Source organism: Chanodichthys erythropterus, chromosome 20 (genome assembly GCF_024489055.1).
Source record: "Chanodichthys erythropterus isolate Z2021 chromosome 20, ASM2448905v1, whole genome shotgun sequence".
NCBI lineage: Eukaryota > Metazoa > Chordata > Actinopteri > Cypriniformes > Xenocyprididae > Chanodichthys > Chanodichthys erythropterus.
Genome location: NC_090240.1, coordinates 28,348,391 through 28,361,632, shown reverse-complemented (window position 1 = coordinate 28,361,632; position 13,242 = coordinate 28,348,391). Strand labels below are relative to the sequence as shown.

Genomic DNA, 13,242 nt, shown 5'->3' with positions numbered 1-13,242 from the left:
ATTTGTCTTGTTTTTGCGCACAAAAAGTATTCTTGTTGATTCATTCATTTAAGGTTGAACCACTGCAGTCACGTTGACTGTTTTAACCATATCTTTAGTACCTTTCTGAACCTTGAAAGTGGTGGTTATATCCCAGAAGGCAACATTCTCATGCCTAAAAGTTCTCTAAAGGTGATGAAAATTCCGAACCTTTACTGAACATTAGGGATATTCCTAAAACATCCTCTTTTGGTAATGAAAGTGCTGCAGTTCAAGGTTCCTTATATGACTTTAGGTGGACATTCCAATTTGGTTGATTTTATGGTTACATAAGAACGTTACAAAGAGGATATTTGGGACATTAACTGAACGTTCCCACATGGTCCTCTGTTGGTCATTTAATAATGTTCCCGATATGAGTTTAGGGGGACGTTCTATTTTGGTTATTTTATGTTCACAAAAGAACGTTACAAAGAGGCCATTTGGGAAGTTACCGAACGTCCTAAAGTAATAGTCTCCTAAACATTCCCAGAACATCCTGAATGTTTCTCTGAAGGTTCGACAAATAACGTCCCCCAAACCTTAAAAGAACTCCACATCGGGACCGTCTCTGAACGTTCTGGGAACGTTACTAGACAACGTTCTTAACACCAGTGGGGACGTTCTGAGAATGTTCTGGGAACGTAAAATTTCTAGCAGGGTAACCTGTCGTCACCTTTAGAGAACTTTTAGGGAACGTTGCGCAAGTCCTGAGAATGTCGCCTTCTATGTGGGCTATAGCTTAACCACCACTTTCAAGGTCCAGACGTGGGTGTTTTATAGAACACAATAAAGTTTGAAGTCACCGTTATGGAGGTGAGCGTTTGCTTTAAATGGGCTTTTGATTCTTGATATTTTAACAATAGGTTTTCTTTGCTTTAACTGTGTTTCCAAAAACATGCTTGTTACAGCAAAAAATACAAGAGAAAGTTTTTCCTCATCTTTTTTTTTTTTTTTTTTTGTAATATATGTGCTTTAATTACACCCACTTACAACAATTGGAGAAAAAGAAAGGTCATGACATCAAGGGTCAGGATCCCAACTAAAGCAAGTGCTTACCTCCGTAACGGTGACATTTCTAAATTTTGATAAAACATCAACACCTCATTAAGAAGATTTGAATGAAAGAAATAAAGTCAGAGTGGTTTGTAATAAGTGAAGATGCAGAGATCTACAGAGATCTGTTAGTGTTTAATGTTGTTTCTGTTATCTGAGTTTTGTGAGGTCACCATTGTGCTGGAGAGTAGATCCTGTGCTTCAGTCAGTGATGATCCAGAAACACTGACGTTCTGCTACATATTGCTTTATGTAAAGACAGTAACTGTTACTGATGCAGTAATACAGCAGTTATATTAGCACATGTGTGTGCTGTTGTCAGCTAATGACTTACTGCAAGAGATTTACATTTAAAAGAAAAGGTTTTGTAATAATCCAGGAATTACCTGTAAAGAGCTTTTTTTGAGAGACATTTAAGAAAAATTTGTTTTTGTTTGATTAGCCACTTTTGTAAGTCAATTTAGCTCTAATTTTCAATTATTTTTTTTGACAAGGGCAGCAGGGACTTTCTGAGAACATTTCCAAATAAAATATGGTTCCCTAAACGTTCAGAGAATGTTCTGTGAAGGTCCACCAAATAACGTCCCCCAAACCTTAAAAGAACTCCACATCGTGACCGTCTCATAACTTTCTGTGAACGTTACTAGGCAACGTCCTTAACACCAGTGGGGATGTTCTGAGAATGTAAAATTTCTAGCTGTCTATGGACGAGTCATAAACCTCTGGGATTTCATAAAAATATCTTAATTTGTGTTCTGAAGATGAACGGAGGTCTTATAGGTGTGGAACGACATGAGGGTGAGTAACTAATAACAGAATTTTCATTTTTTGGTGAATTAACCCTTTAAGAAATCAGTTTGATGTTATTAAAATTAACATTAAGTTTACTTGCTCATGCTGTCCGGTAGCTTTAGCTTAATTCCATCCTGTTCGGTTCTTTCCAGTTGGGTATAGGCCTTTAATTTACTACTTCTAATTAATGAATTAAATAATAAACAAAGTGAAGAAATTGTCTACGTGGGCATAAATATCGAATTATATAAAACAGTTGTGCTTAAAGGGTGTTCACCCAAAAATGAAAATTTTGTCATTTGTTACTTACTCTCATGCCGTTTCACACCCACAAGACCTTCGTTCCGATGGCTCCGTGAGGTCTTCATAGGAAGCAATGTCACTTCCTCTCTCAAAATCCATAAAGGTACTAAAAACATATTTAAATCGGTTCATGTAAGTACAGTGGTTCAATATTAATATTATAAAGCGATAAGAATATTTTTGGAGCGCCAAAAATAAAAAATAACGACTTATTTAGTGATGGCCGATTTCAAAACACTGCTTCAGGAAGATTCGGAGCATAGGCCTAATGAATCAGTGTATCGAATCTGCTGTTCGGAGCGCAAAAGTCACGTGATTTCAGCCGTTGGCAGTTTGAAACGTGATCCGAATCATGATTCGACACACTGATTCACTTGTGCTCCGAATCCGATGTTTCATGAAGCAGTGTTTTGAAATCGTCCATCACTAAATAAGTCGTTATTTTGTTATTTTTGGCGCTCCAAAAATATTCTCGTCGCTTTATAATATTAATATTGAACCACTGTACTCACATGAACCGATTTAAATATGTTTTTAGTACCTTTATGGATCTTGAGAGAGGAAATGACATTGTTTCCTATGGAGGCCTCACAGAGCTAACGTTATCGGATTTCAACTAAAATATCTTAATTTGTGTTCTGAAGATGAACGAAGGTCTTACGGGTGTGGAACGGCATGAGGGTAAGTAATAAATGACAAAATTTTCATTTTTGGGTAAACTAACCCTTTAATATAAACACATTCAACTTCAGGTCGCTCTGACTCGGACTGTGATGATGGTTTTATGCTGACATGATCTCTTCCAGGGAAAGCTGCTCTAGTTCCCTGTTGGAGTGATTTACGGTCGGCCATGCAGGAAGAGGCTGACGGCGCTGCTCATGTTGTCAGAGCGTGATCATGAGTCAGTCTGGATCGGTCCACGGCCTCTGACCATCGATCTGCTCCCCTGTCACTCATTTCCCCTGTAAACCAGCTGTTTTTACTTCACTGTAAAATCGATACATGTGAGTTATCGTTTGTCTTAAGTTTGAGCTTACTTTTAAAAAAAAAGCTTGCAAACTGTCTAGCTTATAAAACGAACTTACTTTTTTGGCTCGAGTAAAATAAGCCTTTCTCCTCGGAAGTGTCATGTGATTGCATTAGCTATTTAAGTTAGCCTTGTAAGTATGCAATTCCAATAGGTTATGTGATAAATGTAATTGTTTGCACTTATTTAAACAAGTTATTATAGCTCTATTATATAGTATTAGGGAAATTATGTCTGGATTCTGGGTAAGGAAGGATTGATACATAGAACTTCACTTTTGTAAATATTTACATTCTTGAGTTCAGCCTGGTCCAAGTACACCTGAGGTTAAGTCAAAAATGACAACCAGCTACAACACAACAACAACAATGCTGACAAAAGTTCAAACCTAGATTATTTTTTAATTATTAACTTAAAATATTAATGGATTTCGAAGTAAAAGAAGTAGGAGCAGGTATTTTAGTTATTTATTTATGACACGATTATACTTTGGTGTGGCAGTAACCTGAATAAAACCAGCAGAAATAGAAAATATTAAGCATAAGTTGAGTTGCTAGTACAGTTTGGGAGTACCTGAAGGAATTGCTTATTACTCATGTAATATAAGTTTATAATAATAATTTTGCATATGTCTGGCACTGTAAAGCCTATTGCTTAAATCTATTTAATCTCATTTTTGTGATTCAACAGTTCAACAACCTTTAGTGGTTTTATATTGTGAAAAATGGGTCATGTGACCTGCATGGCTTCCCCAAGCAGCAGCACTTGCCTGCTGTGTGCCAGCGTGCCCACACTGCTAACCACATGAGTGATATGATAATGATGAGGGCAACACCTCACAACTAACTAGGCAGTTTATATGACCTTAAGCTGCCAACATGGAACGGATGGAGGTAAAATTAACTGTTGAAAATGTCTGCATTTATGAATATAGCAGCAGGTTTCATGTTGCTCTTTTGCAAATTTATACAGTCAATTGAGGTCAACCGCAAATAGACATGCACCCACTAACCTTAGTAGCTCTGGCACCAAGCCAAAGTTTTTTACAGCGTTGTGGGTGTGATGTGGGTAATTACAGCGGCTGTACTGTTTCAGTAGGTGTTCATGTGTACTGTGTGCATCTGGGTGTAACCTGTCTAACTTAAAGGGATTGTTCGCCCAAAAATTGTTCATTCATTCTGTCATTAATATACTCACCCTCATTTCGTTCCATGACTTTCATTCATTTTTGGAACACAAATTAAGATCATGAAGAGATCATAAATTAATCCATATGAATTGAGTCATTTAGTCCAAATTCTATGAAGAAACACGATTGCCTTATGTGATGAACAGATTGAATTTAGGCTTTTATTCACATATAAACATTCATCATTTCACACATCAGGGAAGCTCAAGCAAGATTTCATCAAAAAGATCTTCATTTGTGTTTCTTATTCCTTTAAATGTAAAGTGTGAATGAGGAATAAGCTGTATCTGTTGGGTGATTTGGAAAAGTTGTCATTTTGCCTTCCACCTCATATTATTTCCATCACAATTTTAGGGAGTGAACATTTCTCAGTTTTGCGAGACGATGAAAACGCATTGAATATCAGTTTTCTTATTTTTACTTGTTACCAGTATTCTTCAAAATATATTCTTCTGTGTTCTGCAGAAGAAACTAATAATACAGAGGAGAAAATGATGACAGAATTTTCATTTTTGTGTGAACTATCCCTTTAATATTAGTGTACATATATACCGTACATTAACCTATTGACATATTGTTGTTTGATTAAGTAATGGGGCACATCTCTGCATATTTTAGCTTTATGCAAAAATAAATAAGTTTGACTTCAGAGATTTGGAAAAGGATCTTAATCTCATCACAAAAGGCTGTGAATATAATAACAAAGCAAAGTTAGATTTCCCTCTGCTACATCCTTATTGTAAGAACATCTCAAACACAAAACTGCCACATTTTAGTTTTTCCGAAGAGCAGCTGAAGTTCTTTTTTATTCATTTATTTTCTCCTGTTTTCCTCCATTTTATTCTCTGCCCAACATTCACCTTTATACAGAATGACCTTTAAAATACAAGGCAGGATAGTAAACAGAAGAGCATGCTTCACCCCAATGGCTCCTCCTGTTCAAGACTCTTTAGCAGGGATGTCACATGACTTGGGACATTCTGTAGTGGTCCTGTTTTTCTGACCACGAGAATCTAGGTCAAAGTGGATTGATGGCTTGCTGGGTTTTCTCTAACCTCAAAGACCTATGAGCTGGACTTTGCAGAGAATATAGACATAGTTACAACAAAAGGCAACAAAAACAAACAGACAATGTGCTTAATAAATTTTTTTTTTTTATAACAAATACTAAAAGTCCATTCAAAAGCAGTAGCATTCATGTGTAAAAGTAGATTATCTCTTGTGCAATGAATTCCCACCATATTGTTGCAGAGCATAACTGTTCCTTCATCCTAAAGTCTTTCCCAAATGGTCAAGAAAGCACGGGGGTGTTCCTCAGGGTGGGACCTTCAGCTCCTTAGCAAATAGCTTGTCAGTCCTTGAGCTTGGAACAAAGGAGGGGTTTGATATAAAACTCCAGTCTGTCTCATCTGTGTTTGGACATGCTCAACGATTCCTCAGGCTTTCCCTTCTTCACAAGATTAATGTCTTCTGGGACATTTATACTGCCATTGGACTTTAAGGATTTTTACACATGACAGACAGCTTACAAAAAGGCAAGGTCCACTTAAAGATAAGGTCAAGACAGAATGCATGGACTTTCTAATTAAATGGCTGATTGGCAGATATATAATTTTAACGTTAAACACTTAAAAACATTAAGCCGACTGTATATATAACCACAAGCTGTATATATAAACTGACCTAGATATGTCTAATATGTTGACATGATACTAACCATGCAGGTCTCTGAAACAATTCCATTTGTCCAGGACTTTTTGAATTGTGTTTATTTGTCTTTGTAGCTACATTTAGAAATGGGGCTTGGTACTGTTTTGTTTCACTGTGGATGAAGTTTAGCAGAGAATTATTCACATCTGTGAGGATTTTGTTTTTCTTCGCTTCCTTGTTTCTCTTAGTCTCTTAGTGTCTCTAATACACACCCGCCCAACACATACATCAGTTCACGAAAAAAAAAAATTGCCTTTTGGTCTTTGTAAAATGGCTGGAGGACTTGCATAGATTTTGTAGAAGAATGATCAAGTTATCCTTTAATCCCTCACTGTTTCACTTTTTGCCATCATCAGTGTGCAGATGAAGCGTAGTTCTCACTGGTATATGTCACTGCGGATTACAGCTACTTTACACAAAGGCGTTTGTGTTCAAGACCGATTTCATGTTGACTCAGTGTAGAATTAGTGCTTAAGAGAGCCTTAACAGGCTAAAAAGTCTGTTATGTACCTAAGTAAAGAAAAAGAAAGAAAGTCATGCAGGAGACTGCAGATCTGTTGAGAAGCATTGTCTTTCATATTCAACATCAAAACAAGGCCCACAATATATTAGACAGGATCAAATGATACACTTTTGGCTGATTATATAGAGCAAAGTTCATTTCCATAATTAGCATCGTCCAGCTATGATCGCACACTCTCTTCTCTCAGACTGTTAGTGTGACGGTAGTGACTATTTTTAGAGGTGGAAAAGTATTTACAGCACACACTGAAGATGAAGAGTATGGCATAAAGCTGACAGCTAAAAACAGAAATTATGCCAAATCACATAACAATGCAGCCATTATCAGCCCTAGTGAATTCATATCGGGCAAATATAACATACTAACATAAGATAAGATGATAAAGCAAGAAGCCCCAAGCCATAGTTTGAATTTATAACAGCTAAGGTGCATTGTTAGAAACCCCCCTCAGCTGTTATAAATATACTGTAAACCACAGCTTCACAGGGGTTATTGCTTTTATAAAATGGTTATTCCATGTGTACAAAAATTATATATATATAGATGCAACTTTCATGAAGTAAAATCAGTAAAAACCTTCCTTCCACTGGAAAAAAATAATCTCTTACCATGAACAACAACAGAATTTGTTATCTCATGGAGATCAACTAAAAACAGATTGGTGGCAAAGACTGTTTGAGTGAGTCAGTCAGTAGTGAAGACTTTTATTTTGAAAGGACAGATACTGTTGTAAACACTTGTGCTGTCAGTGTCAGAACACGGGAAAAATGCTTAACTGTGAAAAAAAGGACAAGATATCGCATAGGACGGAAAAATGTTATATAGATATGGGTAATACAAGCTTCAGTGAACAGTATCAATGAGAACAAACATATGTTTACATTGGTAAGGGTGGTTACTAAGGGTGTTGTGCAGTGAAGCGTCATAGTCACGTTTTATCGTGAATAAAGCACAGTCAAGGACTGGAACTACCTGTTTTATAATAATCGTTTCTGCAAGTTACATCAATAGTAGGTGGTGACAAGTGACTCTCTCTATATATGAGTGAGTTTGAATCATTCATTTAATTGATTCATTCAAAATAACTGATTCATTCAGGGATGAAACAGCTGGCAAGAGTCATTGAATCATTCACTCAACCGATTTGTTCAAAAACACTGATTCATTTAGAAACGACTGTATGTGGCCTGATAGTACTGATATTCAGAACGACATTGATTTTGCTCACATAAAACTAAACATATATTTAGGGCTCTTCCATGTATATGATAGTTTATGTGTACAGTGACCCTACATATGACAAGCTGATTCTGTTTACAATTTGAGCAAAACTGGGACAAAGGTCCTTTCTATGACTTTTGACACACCTGTGATCTGTCTACAACCAGCATGTCTGTTCTATTTGGCGTCAACAAGTTTTGTCTAAAGCATGATAAGAGATTTTAGTTTTCCAAAAAGGACTTTGACCAGTTTTTTTCCCAGAATTTTTTTTTTCTATCATGTTTATGTCACTCTGAGAATATTTGTTCCCTGACCATAAAACAAAAAAGGCTCATTCAGCTCTGACTTTAACTCCTCCTTCTTTGCTATACTTTTCTAGGTTCCAAAGAACACTCCACTTTCCGAGCATTTGGTTCTGTCATATCTGCACATAAAAGCTGACCATGACCACCGTAAACGCCCCCGTGTGTTTGCTCGCTCGGAATGAGTTTTATCGGAGTAAGTGCAGCACTATTTTTAGCTCTCTGCTGTTTAACCAGTTACAGGACACGTGTAATTCTGACTGTCTGTAATTTCCTGAAGCACTATTTGTTTCTTCTGAATGAACTTGTACCTGAATGTACAGTTCACAGTGTTCCTATTTTAGCCTTATCAATCGACATAGTCATTGACTAATTTGTTGACCAAATAAAAACATTGCTCCTCTTTTTGAATTGACAGAAATAGACCTAATTCCATTCATTAAATATTACTAAGTACTAAAAAGAAATAATAGAAAACAACAGTGTATAAAATTACATTAAAAAGAGCTCTAAGTGCTGAATAAAGTGCAGATTCAGAAGGGATTACACTTTTTTTTATTTTTTTTTTATAAAATACATGCCTAAGAGGATTGCCTCAGTGGGGAAGTGGCCCGTCTAACTAGTTTCCTAACTATTTCTGTATGGGATTGTTTTTGTTTGCAGGCATCTACCCAACAGACAAAATTAAGGCAGTTAATAGTCTTTCTGATAACTTAATGGAACCAAAGCAAAGACAAGTGACTGTCTGGTTGACCAAATCCAAACACCAAGGTATGGAATATAAGTTCAACAGAGATCTGTTGATGTAATTTAGCCCTTCTGACAAGAATGCCCCAACAATGTCTCTTTTTTCCCCTATATTCCTGTATTTCTGTCTGAATACAGATTTCTCAGGATCTATGAACAATCGCTGGACAATAAATGTGGTTTTAAGGAGCCAGACATCCAGCGAAACCTCTTCCAAACGTCCCGCTGATCATGTGGTCAAGTAGATGCTTGCACAAAAGTAGTGCATAGAGTGCTGGGAAAAAGTGTGCTTCAATATTTAAACTTAAATATGCTTCTCCAGTGATTAATACCTAGATTTTTTGCATTGTCTACAGATCTAGAAGACTTGCATGTTAAAAAAGGAAAAATTAGTTTTAGTTTGTATGCTACCATTCAGAAGTTTGTGGTCAATAAGTCCCTAATGCTCACCAAGGCTGCATTTATTTGATAAAAATACAGTAAAAATTGTGAAATATTCTTACAATTTAAAATAACCGTTTTTTTATTTGAATATATTTTAAAATGTAATTTAGTCCTGTGATGCCAAGCTGAATATTCAGCATCATTACCCCAGTCTTCAGTGTCACATGATCCTTCAGAAATCATTCTATATGATGATTTGATGCTCAATTAAACATTTCTTATTATTATCAGTGTTAAATTTTTTAAAACTTTGGTAACATTTTAAATGTTTTACACTCACTTTTGATTAATTTGATGCATACTTGCTAAATAAAAAAAACTTTTTTTTCAAACATATGTCTTACTGACCCCAAACTTTATACTCTCCTGTAATATCCATTTAGTCATGTATCACATTTACTCTGCTTATACTTTACACAAAGCATAGGCATTTTTATTTTATATTATTCTATTTATTTATTTACTTATTTTGCATGCGCATTAGCTGGACCAACCTGAAATATAACATGGTTTGCGATAAAGAATAATTTATGTTGTTCTTAGCTTTGGAGATCTTGCTCTTTTATAATTCAAATACATCTGAACTGTATCTAAACAGAAAATAGCCAATATGCAATTGAGTGAACTGATTTGTCTGTAATGGACATCCATCTATTCTGCACTAAAAAAAAGTACATTCAATTTCTTGTTATCTTCCCAATAAACTAATGATCACAGCACCTGTCACAATCTCTTAGTTGGGACCTGTTACTGCGAACAAAGGAGAAATGATGCCTGAAAAAGAACAGAGTCAGCATGCCACAAAGAGGCTTTTCCATGTATCTAGCCAACCATCAGAACCTACTGACCTGGAAAATCCATGTACACATGCTAACAAAGCTGTACAACGTCATCGCTACCGAGCAATTTTCCATATGGACTGTTTCCCATATTCACGGTTTGGTCTACCACCCACACTGCTTATTTTGAAGTCCACATGCACTCTGTCCTCTTCTTCTTGGCTTACATAAACCATGTCTGAGTATGAAGTAGATGTTTTCTAATCAGAATGCAATAGTTTAGTAAAATGTCTTTAAAATGCTTTATTCCACTCAAGCACTTCAAACCTATTTTTAGTTCTTGGACCTGCAGCGCACACTGTTCAAAAGGATACTGAGCTCAATGCATTTTTTTTAATAAAAAGTATTTTCCAAAAACATAGTTAACTTGGCTCTTTTTATATATTCTTGGATCATTTCTACACGAGGGGAACAGACATTTCGCTCAAGAGCAGTTCTTCATGGTCATGGCATTTTGTCTCCCTAAGTTACTATCAAAGAGTCGGTTTGTCCAAATTTAGCTTCAGCATGCTTGTTACATAATTTAATCATTCTTTTATATGAAGCCTTTCCTCCACGCTGCACATTTAAAAATCATTTAGTACAGCTGTAATGTGCACAGACTCCCACTAATGTCATATCAAAATAACTATGTGCAAAGGAAATGGACAATGAATGTGGCGTCTCTCCTCAAGACCTCATATTGCTCATCTTTTATCATGCAATTATTCATGACTGCACTTAATTTGAAATACACCTTCCAGTAAACTAGTAAATGCATAGCAAAGTATTTTTGGAAGAGGACTGCAAAACTGTAAAAGGGAGATGGTGTACGGTTCATTCATTATTAAAGACAAACAAAGAAAAGTGTCCAGTAGCAGTAGTGGGCTGTTGAAGACCATTTATTGTGCTGAAAAACACAGGTTAAGACAATAACAAGTAACAAAATCTCCATCAGTGTTACAGATGTGTAAAAATGTACAAAATTTTTGCAAGTTTCAGCTCATCCATTTATTACATGAAATATATAAAACGATGAATACAAAAAAATAAAGATGAAAAAGTACTAAAACAGCCCATTATATGGATGGGAAATTAAAAGAAAAAAAAAGGGAGCCATTTCCGTCCCCTAGCGTTGGTGTCCTGATCTGGTCTCGGATTCAGGAATGAGGAGAACTCCCCGCCTCCGACTTGCCTCCATCGCTACATTCGCTGGCTTGCCTCATCACCATTTCCCGGGCAACACATGTCACCTGCCCATTGGTCACACTCACCACCCCTGACCTGCAGAGAGTCATCCAGATTAATTGATAGGACAAACCGATACCCTCATTACAAAATCTAAAATTTGCAACAGCATTGGCTTTTAAAATCAGCACATGGCAAGGCCTTCATGTAACATGCACCAACTTGGGTGAAACTCAATCCAGTGACTCACTTCTGCTGAGCCTCCTCAGTAAGAGTTCCCATACCAGGCTGGTTCTGCTTCCCAAAAAAGAAACTAGACCACCAATGACCAGAATCCTGTTTGGGCAGACCTAAAGCACAATTAAACAACAGGTCAGAACAGAGCACCATCATTTCCTAATCTTCTAATGGATTTAGTATACAAATGACACAAGCACTAATGCAATCACTGCTAAAGAGACTCTAAACAATGACATGCAGTCAGGTGAACATAACGGCCCAATCCGAGCCCTGCCAGATGACTAAGCAACAGTCTTTTTTCTAAATTCAATGAGGTGACGTCCTCAAAAGTTGATCTGATCAAAAGCACACCCATTTCAACAGAGCTGAAGTGTGCAAATAGTGTTGCATAATGTCTGTAAATTGTCAAAACTGTTGCAATAAATTATTGCTATAGGCAGGAGGTTGAAGAGAGAGTGAAATTAAATGAAACGCAACTCACCAGGATGATGTGGAATAACCTCCCCACTGTACTCCGAACTTCCACACGAGCTGCTACTGGATGTAGAGCCAATGCGCCCTGAGAAGAAACAAACAGTCTTATGAAGCAAATTCTTTGTATAACATCAATTATTAATAGTGCATTTAACTATAACAGTAAAGCACTTGCAAAGGCGACTTACTTCTGTAGTAGTCATGAGTGGCAACAAGAGAACCACTAGCTGGGATGGCTGCCATTTTACAGACTTGTGTAAATCGTGACTTAGATGGAAACCCTGGGAGGAGAGAGCAAAAATTACATTTGGTTAGATAAGACCATTTCTGTGGCACATAGTTCAACCAGATACTTTTTCATCTTAACCCTGAAAATGGCTTCTAATGAATACAGACAGGCTCAAAACAAGGCATTTAAAAGGTTGTATCACTCATGTACAACCTTGTTTTGGTTAGATATTGTTATTATAAGAGTTACTCATTATGTTTTAGAGTCAAACCACAAGACTAACCAAAGTGACATTATGTGACAATGAGTGGTTCATTAAGAAAAGGCTTCCCACAGCATTTTTTAAAAGGCTACGTGAGGAAGTTACAGTTAAGCCCATAGGAATTACAGCAGTTAGGGTTTGGCTGTACATGAACAAAAGAAACATTTTACCCCAAACATTAGAAAACATGCATGGTAGAACATTACAGCAAGACGCATAACATTAACAGCGATAGCTGAAATGTACTGTGCTCAGATTATCTGACTCAATGACCACCCTTTAAAAAACAGTTGTAAGACCACATCCTCACCTTCTTTTGCCGCTCGTGCTGATGTTATTAGAGCACCCTGCTCGATTCAGTCGGAGGCTTTGGGGAGAAAACGCTAGGCGACGGGGCCCATTTGAAAAGGTTTGGATGGATAAGTCCCTCCACGTCCGGAATTATCTACCGCAATGCTGTCTAACAAAAACAACTCGTTCGCTGATTTTTATACAGAGACGTGCGAGTGGAGGCGGGGCCTCTCTGTCCTCCATATAAACACTTCAGCGTGGAACCGGATCAAACCAGCGAAATCAAGGACGGAAGGGCTGGTGCTCTTTTTCTAAAAAATATTCAGAAAAAATGAAAGCGTTACAAAATGTGGTCTTGTAACACACTATGTGCATAACACCGCATACTATTATCAATATACATACATA

General features: G+C 36.8%; 1 protein-coding gene across 1 annotated transcript; it reads right to left on the bottom strand.

The window, feature by feature from the left end:
* Nucleotides 1-11,034: 11,034 nt before the first annotated feature.
* On the bottom strand, nucleotides 11,035-13,024 carry ppdpfb (pancreatic progenitor cell differentiation and proliferation factor b). The gene is made up of 5 exons (XM_067371932.1): nucleotides 12,854-13,024; nucleotides 12,241-12,333; nucleotides 12,060-12,137; nucleotides 11,589-11,688; nucleotides 11,035-11,434 (listed from the first exon to the last, which is right to left on the bottom strand). Exons 2-5 carry the CDS (start codon nucleotides 12,293-12,295, stop codon nucleotides 11,311-11,313), a joined length of 357 nt encoding a protein of 118 aa, XP_067228033.1. The 5' UTR covers nucleotides 12,296-12,333; nucleotides 12,854-13,024; the 3' UTR covers nucleotides 11,035-11,310.
* Between the last annotated feature and the right edge of the window lie 218 nt (nucleotides 13,025-13,242).